Source organism: Budorcas taxicolor, chromosome 1 (assembly GCF_023091745.1).
Source record: "Budorcas taxicolor isolate Tak-1 chromosome 1, Takin1.1, whole genome shotgun sequence".
Taxonomy (NCBI): domain Eukaryota; kingdom Metazoa; phylum Chordata; class Mammalia; order Artiodactyla; family Bovidae; genus Budorcas; species Budorcas taxicolor.
This window is the reverse complement of record NC_068910.1, coordinates 9,717,285-9,733,511: the sequence shown is the minus strand read 5'-3', so window position 1 is coordinate 9,733,511 and position 16,227 is coordinate 9,717,285. Positions and strand designations below refer to the sequence as shown.

Below are 16,227 nucleotides of genomic sequence, written 5' to 3'. Positions count from 1 at the left end.
AAAAACAGAAATTTCCTCAACTTGATAGAAAACATCTACCCCCAAACCCAAAGTTAACATCATACTTTTTAAAAAATTTTTCACTGGGGCATAGTTGATTTACAATATTGTGCTAACATTACCACTTAATGGTCAGAAACTAAAAACGTTCCCACTAAAATCAGGAACAACGCAAGATGTTTCCTCACATCTCATCACATAAATTGGCACAGGATTAGATAGACAAACCAGAATAGAACAGAGCAATAAATCTTTCTGAAAATGGAAATGTATGTTTATGATAAAGGTAGTATCTCAAATTTGTTGGGGAGAGATAAACATTTTAAAGTAGAGTTGGGATAACTGAATAGATATATGAAAAAAAAATCAGATCTAGTCCGTTCACCATGTGTTACAAAATATTACAAATCAATCAGAGATAAATATGCAACCGTAAAAGCACTGGGATGGAGGAAACTGGTAAATTTCTCTATAGCCTGGAAGTGGGGAAAACTTTGACTCAAAAAGTCTGGAAGAAAAAAACTGACAAATCTGACTACATAACATTTTTAAAAAGAAAATTTTGTATCACACTACAAATCTTACAGAAAATGGTCAGGACATCTGAGCCAATGGTTCACAGTAAAAGAAACACAAAAGCCCTTATATGGGAATTCCCTGGCTGTCCAGTGGTTAGGACTCTGAGCTTCCACTGCAGGGAGCACAGGTTCGATCCCTGGTCAGGGAACTAGGATCCTGCATGCCAAAGTGGTGAGGCCAAAACCATCATCATCATCATCACTATGTCTTTTCCCTGCTTTTTGTCTACCCTATCATCGTAATACATTATATATTTTATTAATTTATCATATTTTGTGTCTCAGCATGCACACCCATGCCTACCAGAATGTAGTTTTAAGCTCTTTGAAGATAGGAATTTTTGTCTGTTTCGTTCACTGCTGCTGCTGCTGCTAAGTCGCTTCAGTCATGTCCGACTCTGTGCGACGTACCTTCAGAATCTACAAATTGTGCCTAGCAAATAATAAGTGCTGGCAAATAATACAAAATATTATTAAATGAGTAAATGGGAACTAAATTAGGACAATGGAGCAAAACTTTCCAAATATCCATAAATTTAAAACACATTGTTTTGAATTATTACATTTAAGTCCCTGGATCATCACAGACTTTATTATATATTTTAATAAAGGAGATAAAGTAAATATGGGATTCCTGATCCTCATGTTTGGGGCTTCCCTAGTGGTTCAGATGGTAAAGAATCTGCCTGCAATGCAGGAGAGACCTGGGTTGGATTCCTGGGTCAGGAAGATCTGGAGTAGGAAATGGCAACCCACTCCAGTATTTTTGCCTGGAGAATTCCATGGACAGACCAGCCTTACAGGCTACAGTCTATGGGGTCTGTATGTCCGAGTTTTTTTGATAGCCCAAGTTTTTTTTCTTCCATCCACACTAGCAGAATTTCCTCCATCTAAAGTGTAGATTTAGAATCTAGACACTTGTATACATATCACTATAAGGTCATTATTTTTTACAAGGTTATTATAACTACATATAGATAATAAATCCTCTATTGTTTTTCACTTCTGTTTATGCTGATAGAGTAATTTATATAACCTGTTGTTTGGGGTTTAGAATAACTTACTCCCCAGGTTCCAGACCTAACTTACTCTTAAGAAGTTTCTTAAATATGGTTGAAGAAATTCCATGGTTATACCAATTGTTCTTAACGGCCACCTGGTGCTTGATGTGCCAAGAGTCTCAGTTTACCTGTCCTCTGTGCAGTCACCTGTCACCATGCTATTTGTATACATGCTTTTATATTCTCAGAGGCTAGAAATCCCATCTACAAAAATCCCTCTCCTCACAGATAACTAGTATAACACTAGTAATGAAGAGGTAGTCATTCTTAGTTGGACCTTAGCTATTTTAAGGTAAATGAAAATTGAAATGCACATATTAACAACTTACAAGGGCTGAGTTCCCTCCCTCTCTCATCCCCCAATCCCATTAAAGGAAGCAGAAAAGGAAGGGAAAGGTTTCAGTGCAAGTGACTATTTCCACAAGAAGGGCCTTGGCATGGTTATGTGCAGGGAGGAATATATGGGGCTGAAGAGGGTGTGTCCTGAGGGGCTCCGAGCCCTCCCATCTGACCCCATCTTCAACTAAGACAATCTTGAGATCGCACTGCAGGGTCCTCCAAGAGCCCCTACTTGGCCACAGGAAAAACTAGTCTCTCTCTCTGGCCTCCACCAGGCCTGCCTCAACCTCGGTACAGTCGCTCTTTCTCATTTTCAGTCTCTTCTACCAGGAGACATGCTCTGGGATCGTAGACTAAATAAGTCATTCCTTGTCCTTTCCAGATCCCGCCAAGGGATTTCCCGTCATAATAATCAGTGACCAATCCCAGTGGGTTTCCCTGGGTTCCGGTTCATCCTGACTTCGGGGGCGGACTCTTCCTGGTCTCTGAGGCAGGCCGGGAGGCCTTCGTCCCCAAAGAATCTGACGAAAACAGCTCCCCAAGGAAGCTGAAGTCAAGTCCCTTGAAGAGCCAGGGTGGTCTTTCCTCACAGAGAAAGAAAGGGCTAACCCTAATCCTAACACCCCCACCCCCACCTCCCATCCCCCATCCCCCGACCCCCGTCTCCGATACCACCACCCCCCATCCCCCGAACCGGCCCCCCCCCCCGTCCCACAACCCCCCCACCCCGCCGTCCCCCGACTCCCCACCCCCCACCCGCCAGGCTCCAGCCTGCCCTGCCCAACCCCCTCCTGCCTCCACCTCTGAGGGCCTGCACGCGCCTGATCTAGAGGCCGCTTGCTCCCGAGGAGGTTGCCTAAGCTGTGTGGCCACGCCCCCAGGATGCGCTCGGACCAATGAGCGCATTCCCTTCCCCTGGGCCCGGCTCCTGCCACAGCAAGCTGCTAACGGTTTTAACGGTCCTAATAGTTTGAACTGTGAAGCCTTTAATTGTGGGCCAGGTCTGCTGACCTACATTTCGCCACATACTGCTGTGCAACACCCAGCCCACACACACCCGACGAGATGGACCCTCACACCTACATACTCATACCCTGCTGTCCACCCTGAATCCCCTCGCTGATACAGACGCTCTCAGATGCTCTCAACTTAATGCACAATAGTTATAGATGGCTGTCTAAGCCGTGAAGTGGCTTGAGATCACCAATGAAGGAGTATGAATGGAAAACAGATTGTACTGAGTCCCAAGACACGCAAAGTTTAGAGGCTTCAATGAGAAAAAAGCAGCAAAGGAATCAGAGTAGGAGTGGTCAGGGATAGGGGAGGAACACCAGCAGTGACTGAGGAGCTGTGGAAGCCTCCGGGACTATCCATCAAAGAGGAAGGTAGGTGTCAGATGCTGCTCATGAATCAAGGAAAATGAGAATTAACTACTGGTGACCTTGACAGGAGCAGTTTTAGTGATGTAGTGGGGACAAAAACCTGATTGGTATGTGGTTTCAAAAGACTTAGCTGATAAAAGACTGGTACATAAAATGGATTTCAAAATACTCCACAATAGGAAAAAACTTTGAAGATCAGAACACCTCTCCAGAGGAGATACACTGATGGCAAATAAACAGGAAAAAACGTTCAACAGTGTATGTCATTAGAGAAACACAAAATAAAACAGATACCACTGTGCAACAGTTGTGAAGTGCTCAGTCATGTCTGACTCTTTGTGACCCCCATGGACTGTAGCACAGCAGGGTTCCCTGTCCTTCACTATCTCCTGGAGTTTGCTCAAACTCAGGTCCATTGAGTTGGTAATGCCATCCAGCCATCTCGTCCTCTGTCAGCCCCTTCTCCTCCTGCCTTCAATGTTTCCCAGCAACAAAAAGAATTGCCAAAACCCAGAAGCTGGCAACACAAAATGCTGTTGAGGACATGGAGCAACAGGAACTCTCACCCATTACTGATGGGAATGCTAAATGTACAGCCACTTCAGAGTATGTTTTGACAGTTTCTTATAAAACTAAACTTACTCTTACCAATCCATCAATCATGCTCTTTGGTATTTACCCAAAAAAAGTTGAAAATGTATGCATGCAGAAAAACCTGCACGTAGATATTTATAACAGCTTTATTCATAATTGCCAAAACCTGGAAGCAACTGAGATTTCATCTTCAGTAGGTGAATGGATAAATAAACTGTGATACATCCAGACAATAAAATATTATTCAGGACTAAGAAAGAGTTCAGAGAAGGCGATGGCATCCCACTCCAGAACTCTTGCCAGGAAAATCCTGTGGATGGAGGAGCCTGGTAGGCTACAGTCCATGGGGTCGCGAAGAGTCGGACATGACTGAGCGACCTCACTTTCACTTTTCACTTTCATGCATTGGAGAAGGAAATGGCAACCCACTCCAGTGTTCATGCCTGGAGAATCCCAGGGACAGAGGAGCCTGGTGAGCTGCCGTCTATGGGGTCGCACAGAGTCAGACACGACTGAAGCGACTTAGCAGCAGCAAGAAAGAGTTATACATTAAGCTATGAAAAGACATGGAGGAAACTTAAATACATTTCATTTACTAAATGAAAGAGACCAATCTTGAAAAGGCTACCTACTGCAGGATTCCAACTGTATGACATTCTAGAAAAGGCAAAACTATGAAGATAGTAAAAAGATCACTAGTTGCCAGGGGCTACAGGGGGTGGGAGGGTTGAATAAGTGGAGCACAGAGGATTTTTAGGGCAGTGAAACTATTGTGTATGATACTATTAGGTTGGTGCAAATGTTACTTCAGTTTTGGACTGTGAACTTTAAATCATAACTAGGCTCAGGCACATCTTTATTAATCAAAATAGGAACCATTACAATCAACATAATTTTGCCAATGAGAAATGTTTGTTTATTCCTATAGCATAAAAATCCATGCTTCAGGAATTGAGGAATTCTGGGAAAGCATTTTCTGCCTCTTGCTGCTTGTGGAAGCATTTTCCCTGCAAAAAGTTGTCAAGATGCTTGAAGAAGTGGTAGTCAGTTGACGAGAGGTCAGGTAAGTATGGGCAATGAGGCAAAACTTCATAGCCCAATTTGTTCAGCTTTGGAAGCATTGGTTGTGTGACGTGCAGTCAGGTGTGGAGAAGAATTGGGCCCTTTCTCTTGACCATTGCCGCAGGCATTGTAGGTTTTGGTGCATCTCTTTGATGTGTTGAGACTACTTCTCAAATGTCATGGTTTCACTGGCATTCAGAAAGCTGTAGTGGATCAAACCATCAGCAGATCTCCAAACAGGGACCATGACCTTTCTTTTGGTGCAAGTTTGGCTTTGAAAAGTGCTTTGGAGCTTCTTCTCGGTCCAGTCACTGAGCAGGTTGTTGCCAGTTGTCATATAAAATCCCACTTTTTGTCACATGTCACAATCTGATTGAGAAATGTTCATGGTTGTTGCATAGCATAAGAAAAGACACTTCAAAACTATTTTTTAAAAAATTTTCAGTCAACTCATGAGGCACCCACTTATTCAGCTTTTTCACCTTTCCAATTTGCCAAATGCCAAACGACCATAGATTGGTTAATGTTGAGTTCTTGGGCAACTTCTCCTGTAGTTGTGAGAAGATCAGCTTTGATGATTGCTCTCAATTAGAGTTATCAACTTCTTTTTTTTTTTTTTTTGAGTTATCAACTTCTGATGGCTGACCAGTGTGCTCCTCATCTTCAAGGCTCTTGTCTCTTTGGCAAAACTTCTTGAACCACCACTGCACTGTACATTCATTAACAGTTCCTGGGCCAAATGCATCATTGATCTTGTGAGTTGTGTCTGCTGCTTTACAAACCATTTTGAACTCGAGTTAGAAAATTGCTCAAATTTGCTTCTTGTCTAACATCGTCTCCCTGGTCTAAAATAAATGACAAGTAATAAGTCATTAGCAAAAACACATAAAGGAAGAAATACACATTAAAATGATGTATAACAACCACATTTATTTAAAAATGTATTGTAATATCAAATGGCAACTTTCAGCAAAGCAAAACATCAATTACTGTTGCACCAACCTAATATAATGGTGCATACACATCATTATATATTATATATTGGTCCAAATCCATAGAAGGTACATCACCAGAAGTGAACTCTAAGGTAATCTGTGGACTTTGGGTGATAATGATGTGTTGATCTTGGATCAGCATTTATAATAAATGTACACATGTGTGGGAGCAGAAAGTATATGTGAAATCTGTGGACCTTCCCCATTTTTCAGTGAGCCTAAAATTAATCTAAAAGAGTAAACCTATTTAAAAAATAAATTATTAAAAAAAAGAGCAAGAGGAGAGATTTGGCATATTCACACAATGGAAAACTACTAAGCAATAAAAAGGAATAAACAGCTGACAGGTACAATGACATGGATAGTTCTCAAAATAAGTATACTGAGTGAGAAGACAAATTCACAAAAGAACACAAACTGAATGATTCTATTTACATAAAGTTCTAGAAAATGCAAATTAATCTATCATAATCGAAAGACAAACAGCCTCGGCAGTTGCCTTAGGCCAGTGAATGCCCTAGAGAGGGAATACGAGTGGGCAGAAAGAAACTTGAGGGTGATAGATATGTTTGCTATCTTGATCGTGGTTATGTTTCATAGGTATATACATAAATCAAATTGTGTCAAATTATACAGTTTTTTTGTTTTTGTCTTTTTGGCTCTATCTCACCTTTTGTGGGATCTTAGTTCCCCTATGAGGGATTGAACCTGGGCCCTTGGCAGTGAAAGTGCCAACTCCTAACCACTGTACTGCCAGGGAGTTCCCTCTACAACTACTTGACTTACCATTTTTAAGATTTATCTCTATGGATTCAAGTATCTGTAGCCAAGTTATAGCAACTCCAATATTTTATTGTGTAATTATAGGCCAGTTTTCTCATTGTGCTCTAGATAACCATTCAGCCTTTTTATAGTTCTTCCCCTATACACATACAGCAATGAACTTCCTGTAGTTGTGAATATATGTGGGAGGGGATCTCCAGAGTAACTATACGAATAGGGTGGACTTTCTGGCTAGTAGGGCTTGTGCCAATGACACAAGCCCTGCTGAGTGTTTCCTGTTGTTGAACTTTTCGCTGGCACATTTTTAGAGGCTCATCACCAGCTTCTTCATGTTAGAAAAGGGAGTGAAATGTTCACATGCCTATGTTATAAATGAGAGAGACAATAATCTGCCTAAGGCTAGCTTGGAATGGAACCATGGTGTCAGATATTTTCATGCTGCTGCTTTTGCTCCACTGTTATGCTCTCGCCTCCTTCACTTGGGACCTTGTAACACTCACCTGCCAACAGTTAGTGTTCTCAGTTACCACAAACTCCTGAGAACTTGACGGAGCCTTATTCTGAAGCAGCATTTTTATCCTAAGAGCCACCAGTCCCTTTAGCATTTCTTCTGACTCCATGAAATGCATTCTAAATTTATATCCCTGGCAGTATGGTTACAGTTTTAAAAATACAGGATTTGCCTCTAAAATCTTCTTTGGTATTTCATTGACTGTGAGTTCATCAGACTCCACTGTGAAGCCTTATATGTTTCTATATATAAGAACTCTCCCAAGCTGAGAGGCAGGTTTTAGTGCTGAGGGGCAGGTTTCTCTCAAAGAGAAGAACAAAGCAGAAAGCACAAAGAGGGTAGCAGGCTGGGCACTGCCTCAACAATCAGGAGCATTGTGTAGTCACAACCTCCCTTTGTCACTAAGCAACAAGAAATAGACCTGCTGAGATGCTCATTCTCCAGAAGTAGCCTGAAAAAGACAAGAGGAAAGTTTACCTTTTCTACTCCTTTCCCGGAAACATGCAAAGTGCTTTAGTAGGCTCCTGGGTAAGAATGCACTTTACAATTAATCCTAGCCCCTGGCCCTGGGGTAGTACCTGCAATTTGAAGGACTCATGGGAGTAAAGTGAGAAGGGTTTTATCTAGCCTCCAGGCTGGAAGAGGACCCCCCAGCTGCCCATTCCTGCTATGCCATTCTGTGGGCCCCCTAGAGCTGACCTATTCTTCCTGATACCGTGCCCCCTTCCTTCCAGGTTTCATGCCTGGATTAGGTGATCCTCTCAGTCCTCTTGCCACCCCATTTATTCCCAGTCTTTTGTTTGATCTTCCCAAACTTCTGTAGTTTGACTGCTCTCTAGACCGGGAACATCTTAAGGGTAAAGACTTTTTTTTTCTGGCCCTCTGTCCCATGCCTGGAATACAGTCAAGGTCCAGTAAATACTGTTGAAATAAACTGAATAGAGAGGAAGGTCTGACAGTAGTAGAAGAATGGGCAGACAAGTTGGATGACCTAAGGCCTCAGTGGGATGAAAAGATAAGAAGCCTATTTTGATGGTCAGAGGCCAGCTTGGGACAGGTTCTTTCTGCTCAGGGCTGTGATTGTGGAGTGGGCTAGACACACTATCCTCTCCAGGGAGCACTGAGAACCATGAGCTCGGACGACAGGACTTCCCTGGCAGGACATGGTCAACCATGTTGTCAGCCTCATGACATCAGTACAATACAGCTTCTTATACCCCTGATAGGTGCTCGTTTTTGTCTTTTGCCAGTCCTGTCTCTGAAATTCTCTCCAAAAGTATCCACTTTTGGTGAAGTACTTCTTTTGGAAAGTTCATCCGTTGTTCCAGTTTCAGATGGTGCACTGTTCACCCCAGAATAGCAAAGTGTGCGACAAACAAGGGTTCATGACTTTGTCAATAGGTGCAAAATATGGATCAATTTTATCTTTGCTCTTCAGGGACCTTTGACCTTTATTAATGCAGGGAGGACAAGGAAGGGAACTTCCTTTCAGATCCCCCAGGAAAGGACCTCACCAGTAGATAGTGTCCCTGTTCTCAAAACTCTGCTCAGTGCTTCCTAAGTCACCCCAACTCAGAACCCATCTGGTTCCCTCCATTACTGAAGTCTTCCCTTGCTCTTAGAATCCATATTCCTAATCCAATCCAGGCCCTGTCCCTCCCTGACCACCTCACTTCTCTTCATCTTGCTCACAGTCTTTTTTAGTCAATAAGGCCTTTTTTTGTTGTTTCTCTCTCTCTCTTTTTTTGGTTCTTCCAACACAAGTCTCTCTCTGCCTTCTGAATCTTTGCACTTGCAGTTCTCACACATAGGATGCTCTTTGCTCCTTACATGGCTGATTCCTCCTCACGTTCAGGTACATTGTCATGAGATGCTGTCCCCTGCTGCCTGTCACTCTCGATCCAGTCATCAGGTTCTTTCTTTCCCGACTCTAGTCACTTGTCTTACTTCCTCCCTAGAAGAAAGGTTCACAGGAGCCAGGATCTTTCTGTCTTTTCACTGCTGCAGGTTGCCAGCCCATATTAGGATGCTCTGAAGAAAGAGAGAGACAGAGGAAGGAAGGGAGGAAGGAGAGGAAGGAGGGAAGGGAGACAGAGAGAGAAGGAGAGAGGGAGGTGAGCAGAAGGAAGGAATCCTTTGCTTACACACACAACCCTCCCAGGTTGCCCAGCACAGCTGAGGCCAACTGTTCTAATGATGGATGGAGACAGTCCTCTGTTGGCTCCTCTCCAGGTTGTCCCTCCTCCTCTGATTCTTTTTATTCTGTCAGGAAAGCCCAGGAAAGGCTTCTAGCCTGGGAGGTCTAAGACTTGGGAGGGGGCTTTGGGTGGGATTCACCCTCAAGCCTGCCTTGTTACAGCACAACAGTGGCTTCTATGGGCACTACAGAGGCCAATTCAGGAGTGACAGTGCTCGAGAATTCCGCCTTGCAGCCAAGCCCCAGCCTCCAGCAGTGTTCCTGCAGCGCTGTCAGGTAGGAAGCAGCCCTGCAGGCAGCTGGGCCACATTCTGCTGCTCTCAGGCCGCAAGAGCAACATCCTCAGCCCAACCACAGCTGAACTGACACCCGAGGCCAGCCTATCCCCAGGACTTGCATGAGGCCTGCGCCCTCGTCCCTGAACTGTGAGATCTTCCCCCAACAGATAGGGTGCATAAGAGCCGGTACCGGGCTGGACAGTGCTGCTCACTGCTCCTTCTAAATGGAGGAAGGATCAGGGCCAAGGTGGGATGGGTGATCATGGAGTGAGAGCCTCCAGAACCCAAGAAGTAAGCCTTGAGTTTTGCAGTCCTTCAGCATGAATTCCTTGATGCCCTAAAAGTCAGTGGCCTAGCTCACAGTCAGCCTCATAGTCCAGGGGCTCAGGAGTGAGAAGGAAGCCTCCTCTGGTCAGGAGAACAGCATGACAAGTGGCAGGTATCCACCCCCATGGGCTTCCTTAGTGGCTCCGAAGGTAAAGAATCCACTTACAAGGCGGGAAACCCAGGTTTAATCCCTGGGTCAAGAAGATTCCCTGGAAAAGGGCATGGGAACCCACTCCAATATTCTTGCCTAGAGACTCCCGTGGACAGAGGAGCCTAGCAGGCTGCAGTCCATAGGGTCACACAGAGTCAGACACGACTGAAGCAACTTAGTTAGCACACACGCGTGCACGCATTCACCTCCATGTGTGACCAAGGTGGACTGGAAGGGAGTGATGGCAGAAGCGGCCTTGAGTGGCTGGACGAGGCTTCTGGATAACAGGAGAAGGCTGCTGGACTCCTATGCCCTCCATGCTTCCAGGCCTAGAGACGAGGAGATCATGCTGAGTGTCACTCAGTGGCCCAACAGCAAAAGCCCACTCAAAACGGGAGCAGTCAGGAGCGCATTCATATAAAGGGGTAGGTGTGGGGGCTACAGGGGAAGGCAGTCTCACAGGGTGGTAACAACCAAGTGGCCAGTACTGCTGGGCCTGAAGGGACAAGGGGAAGGCATGGCTTCTAGAACCCAGGAGAGAGTGGTGTGGAGAGGGCCATCCTGAGAGAAGTGGTAAGACACAGGCAGGGGAGGGCTGGCCTGAAAGGGAGCCAGGAGAAGAAAGATCTCCTCCCTCTCCTCCATCTCCTCTCCGGCTTCCTTTCAGGTCCAAGGGAAGTCAGCCTGGTGAGAACTGAGTTCACATCAGACTCCTAGGAAAGAGCAGGGTGGAGGGGGGACTTGGAGGTGTGCCTGGAACCTGCCCCACCCACTGCAGCTTCTTACTTCCCGGCCTCCAGCCAGGTCCTACTTGCTTGGCCATCTGGATTCGCTACAAATTGCTTTCCCAGGCCAGGAGCAGGGTCTTAGAGTCTGCCATGCCGCAGAGCCTGAGCTTCCTCACCGTGCTCAGTTGGAAGGGCTGTCTGTCACTGCGTACTGAGCCAGGCCCAAATGCGACTCCAGACTGCCCGTCTGGGGCCACCTCCCCCGAGAGAATGATGAGATCTGGGTAGCCTGGGGACAGAAGCAACCTGGGCACTTCCTGCTTGGTGTCTGTAGTAGTCCTCAGTGGTAGCTCTCATCCCAAAGACCTGAATGTCCTCTCAGCCTGTCCCCCCAGGAACAGGGCAGGGGACATATTTGGGGACCTGTTTTGATTAAAGTCAAGACTTGTTATATGTTGGCATTATCATCAACCCAAAATAGCATGATCTATGTGTCTTGGCCTTAGGTTGTACAAATGCCAAGTCTCCTGACTCTAGATCTAAAGCTGTTTTAATTAGTGGAACTGCTCTGGGAAGGTGCACATTTTTTCCCCCTTATTTGCTGAGAGATACCAGGTGTCAGCTAGCTGACTGCAGCTATTCTTGTTGAAAACCTTTCCAATATGTGGCATCCATTTACCTTTAGTTTGGGGCAGATATGAATTTTGTCATTCAGATGCAAGAAAATTCTTTTTTCTTTTTGCTCTTTTTTTCTTCTAAACCAGATTAATTCATTTCTAGCCTTCACCTGCCTGACTCTTGGGAAATGTAATCCTGGGCTTATTCGTTCTCCAGATCAGACCATTATGCCAGGGCCTCATGGTTGGAGGCAGGTCCTGTGGTACCGTGATTGCTGTGTGTCCCTGTCTCTGCCCCATCCCCACCACACCTCAGTCTGCCACAGAGCCCCCCCAACTCAGTAGCCCCCTAACTGCACACTGTTCAGCCTCCACAGGGGCTCTTAGCCCTCCCACAGGCAAACACTAACCCATCCAGGAAACCTACTTCTCCCCCAAGCGCTCTTCAGCTTGTATCCTAGCCCAAGCCCTACCTGCTCAGAGGCCATGGGCTTTACTACCTGAATGGAAAAGGAGCCCTCGGTGGTTTAGAAGCAAAGATGCAGGTGAAATTCTCCTTGGGGACAAGAATACTCTGAACTGCCTGGGCGGAGAGGAAATGACTGCACTTTTCACCAGGCTCCCACAGTTGTGAGAATGAAACTCAAGTCAGTGGGAGTTGATAGATTATCCTGTCACTGTAGGAATAGTGAGTTTCCAAAGTCAGAGCTGCCTTCCACAGCCAAGGCATCCACATTCTAGGGCCGTGTACAGTTTCATGGCTAAGGATAGAGATCCAGGAAGAATCGGGGGTGGGGAACAGTGGGAATATACCCCAGACCCCCAGATTTTTTAATTGAAATTTTTATTGAGATGACTGTAGATTCATAGGCAGTTGGAAGAAGTTGTAAAGAGAGATCCCTTTTATGATTCGCCCAGTTTCCCTTAGTGATAACATTCTGCAAGTCTATAGTAGACTATCACCACCAGGACATTGACATGGATATAATCCACCTCTCTCATTCAGATTTCCCATTTGTGTGTATTAAGATCTATAAAACCTTGGAATTCCCTCGTGGTCCAGTGGTTAGGACTCCGTGCTGTCACTGCTGAGGGCCCGGGGTTCAATCTCTGGTTGGGGAGCAAAGACCCCACAAGCCATGTGGTACATCAAAAAAAAAATCTATAAAATTTTTAAAAATAATTTTTATTGGAGTATAGTTAATTTACAATGTTGGGTTTCTGCTGTCCAGCAAGGTGAATCAGTTACACAAGTATATATATCCACTCTTCTTTAGAATCTATTCCCATATAGGTCATTACAGAGTATTACTTAGAGTTCCCTGTGCTATATATAGTAGGTTCTTTTTAAAAATAATATTATTTTAAAAAACCATTTATTTATTGGACTGTGCTGTGTCTTACTTACAGCATGAAAGATCTTATTTTAAAAAAATCTTTGATCTTCAATGAAGCATGTGAAAGTGAAAGTCACTCAGTCATGTCCGATTCTTTGCAACTATACAGTCCATGGAATTCTCCAGGCCAGAATACTGGAGTGGGTAGCTGTTCCCTTCTCCAGGGGATCTTCCCAACTGAGGGATCGAAACCAGGTCTCCCACATTGCAGGCGGATTCTTTACCAGCTGAGCTACCAGGGAAGCCCATGAATACTAGAGCGGGTAGCCTATCCCTTCTCCAGCAGATCTTCCTGACCCAGGAATTGAACCGGGGTCTCCTGTGTTGCAGGCGGATTCTTTACCAGCTGAGCTACCAGGGAAGCCCCTCACTGAAGCATGTGGAATCTTTAACTGTGGAATGGGAACTCTTAGTTCCCATGTGAGATCTCATTCCCTGACCAGGGATTGAACCCAGGCCCCGTGCCTTGGGAGCTCAGAGTCTTAGCCACTGAACCACCAGGGAAGTCCCTGTCCGTGTTCATTGATTTAACAGCAAATATGTATTGAGCACAGTGCCAAGCTCAGTGCTGGACTTACAGATGTGAGTAAGACAGACCTTACCCATGAGACGCTTGTGTTCTAGTCAGAGGCATCAGATGATGAATAGCAACATATATAGTCATACAATATGTTAGAAGATGAAAAATGCAGGGTTGGGGCAATGGAACTCTAGTGGTCAAGGAAGGCCTCCCAAGTAACAGGTGAGAGGGAGTCATGGCCAGCCAGGAGAAGAGTCCCAGGCAGAAGTAAGAGGTAGTTCAAAGGTCTGAGGTGGAAGTAGCTAGTGTGTTTGAGGAGCAGGAGGATGCAGTGTGGCTGGAGGTAGTGAAGAAATCAATACCATGTGGGTCTCATGGACCACTGTGATTGCTTTGACTTTTATAAACATGAGGAACTATTGATTTTTGGCAAACCAGGAGTGTGATCTGACTTACATATTAAGAGTTATTCTACCTGCTAAGAGGACAGTAGGCTGGAGGGGCAAGGCTGGAAGCAGGGACACTAAGTGGGAAGCTCTTGCAGTATTCAGGCATCAGAAGAATGTGGCTTAGACCAGAGAAGGCAGTGGCCATGATGAGAAGTGGTCTGATCTGGGTACATATTGAAGGAAGTATCAATAGGATTTCCTGGTACACTGGATTCAGGGTGTGAAAGAAGACTCAAGTGGCCTCTGGGATTTTGCCTCTGGCAAAATCTAACTGCCATGACCTGAGCTGGGGGAGGCTGTAGGTGGGGTGGTTTTGCGAAATGATCCAGAACCAAGACATGTGTTTGGAGATGTCCGTTAGACATTTACATGGAAATATGGAGCAGGCAGTTGGCTAATTAGTCTGAAGTTCAGGAGAGAGCTCAAGCTATAAAGAAAAATGTCAGTTTCCAGGTAGTATAATATTTAGTGCCAAGAGCCTGGGTCACTGATGAGACAGTAAAAGAGGAGAGAGCTGGAGCCTAGTTGTGAACAATCTAGTGTTAAAGGCCCAGTGTGAAACTTAAAGCGCTGCCCCACTGATGAAGGATGTCCAGTAAGATGCCTCAGCCCCTCTCTCAATCAGAGACCCCAAAGGCTTCTGCTTAGGGGGCAAGTGCTGGGATGAGATGTTCCAGGAATAAGCTGTTCCTTTAATTTGTATCTGCTCTTTCAGGGTGTTGGCAGTTTAGGGGTGGTGGCTCCTGGCAACTTCTCTCCACTATGGGACCTTCAGGTAGCATATTAGGGACAGCTAAGCATCATTTTTCCCCATTCACCCTCTTTCTTTCTGTCTTTCAAGGAGCCACCACAGCAACACTTCTTCTCCAAGCATGACAACCGCACTTCCTTCGACAAGGTGAGTGCTGGAGAGAGGAAGGAGAATGGGCAGCCCTCCAGCCTAGGCTGAAATTGAGGTAGGGTGGAGGGGATGACATGGTGAGCAGAGCAGACTCCTTTATCCAGAGGAATGTCTGTCTGCCTGATAACCTCTTTCCTCTGGCAAACAACCATTCCCCAAACAGAGGTCCCTCTGCTTTGGCTTCCTCCACCAGTTTGCCTGATAATGTGCAAATATCCTAGGGGTCACTGACTTTCTGGGCCTCCATTTGGTCTGGAATGGAAGGCATGGCTGGGATGCAGTTCAAAGAGGCTGGGGTACAGGCCAGGGAGGCCAGGCATCACCAGGCCTGCTGGGGTATAGGAGGGGCCCAAGGAATCACCTGGTGCCAAGACTGTGGGCCAAGAGCCCATACCGTTGAGAAGGGCCCCTACTGCCTGCTACAGGGAATCGGAAGGCGGAAAGACTTGGCACGCCTGTGGCAGCAGCATACCTTCCTGCGCTGGGCACCCTGTGAACTGGAGTTGCGCCAGCCGCCGCCCCTCGAATCCTCCTACCAGACTGAGTTCCGGTCAGGGTCAGGACTCAGGGACCTCCCCCAGCGCCTTGTCCACTTTGTGCAGATCCAGCCTCTCCGCGTTAACACCACCTACCAGCAGAATTTCTGCCAGCCATCCCGGGGTGGCCACTGTGGCAGCAACAATGTGGGCCCCCAGACCCCAGTCACCGACACACTGCCTGACCTCCCGGGGATCCCCAGACCCAAGCTGCTGCAGCATTATCTTCACGCTGGGGTCTCTGAGTGTCTAAACTGGTCCAGAACATTAAAGAAGGATGGCTGACCCAGAGGCCTGTCTGTGCTTGCAGCCCGAGAGGTCTCAGAGGCTGGAAAACAGTAAGCTGGGCCCTCCGCCTGCCTCCTCTGTTGCTTGTGCCGTGGCGCCTTGTGCTAACGGCCCAGGCTAACAGTCCATGAGGGTCCCCTTGGACACAGCAGGTGGGTTCCAGGACCCCAAATCCGTTCTGGCCACAAACCCAACCGTGAACCTCCTGCAGTCAGTGTGGTTGCAGGGAAAGCAGAGTCGGCAGCCCCTACTGGTGGGCAACAAAGACAGGAGGAGGCGGCCAGGGCTGGCAGCTGTGCTTTTTCTGGGAGGCTACTGCCTCCAGGGCGTCTGGTGAGTGGCCACACTGCCATGCCTAAGAGACAGCTTCCCCACAGCTGGGACAGAGGGACCCCACCCCCACTGGACCCCCACCCCCACCCCCACCATGGAGGTGAGCAGAGGCCTGGAGGAGATGCTGTGCGACATGGATCTGGAGGTTATCTTAATTCTGTGGTATTTGTTCTGTGAGCTCTAACACCCAGGGCAGTGGG

At 46.4% G+C, this 16,227-nt stretch overlaps 1 protein-coding gene across 1 annotated transcript; it reads left to right on the top strand.

Moving 5' to 3' along the window:
* The first annotated feature begins 7,806 nt into the window (after positions 1-7,806).
* C1H3orf84 (chromosome 1 C3orf84 homolog) lies at positions 7,807-15,691 on the top strand. The gene is made up of 4 exons (XM_052641063.1): positions 7,807-7,833; positions 9,665-9,778; positions 14,811-14,867; positions 15,275-15,691. The coding sequence occupies exons 1-4, from the start codon at positions 7,807-7,809 to the stop codon at positions 15,689-15,691; spliced, it is 615 nt and encodes a 204-aa protein (XP_052497023.1).
* Positions 15,692-16,227: the final 536 nt, after the last annotated feature.

Coding starts and splice junctions, on each gene's coding strand:
- C1H3orf84 (XM_052641063.1), top strand. CDS start 7,807: ATGCAAAGTGCTTTAGTAGGCTCCTGG. Junction 7,834..9,664: donor GTGCTTTAGTAGGCTCCTGG/GTAAGAATGCAC, acceptor GCCTTGTTACAG/CACAACAGTGGCTTCTATGG. Junction 14,868..15,274: donor ACCGCACTTCCTTCGACAAG/GTGAGTGCTGGA, acceptor ACCGTTGAGAAG/GGCCCCTACTGCCTGCTACA.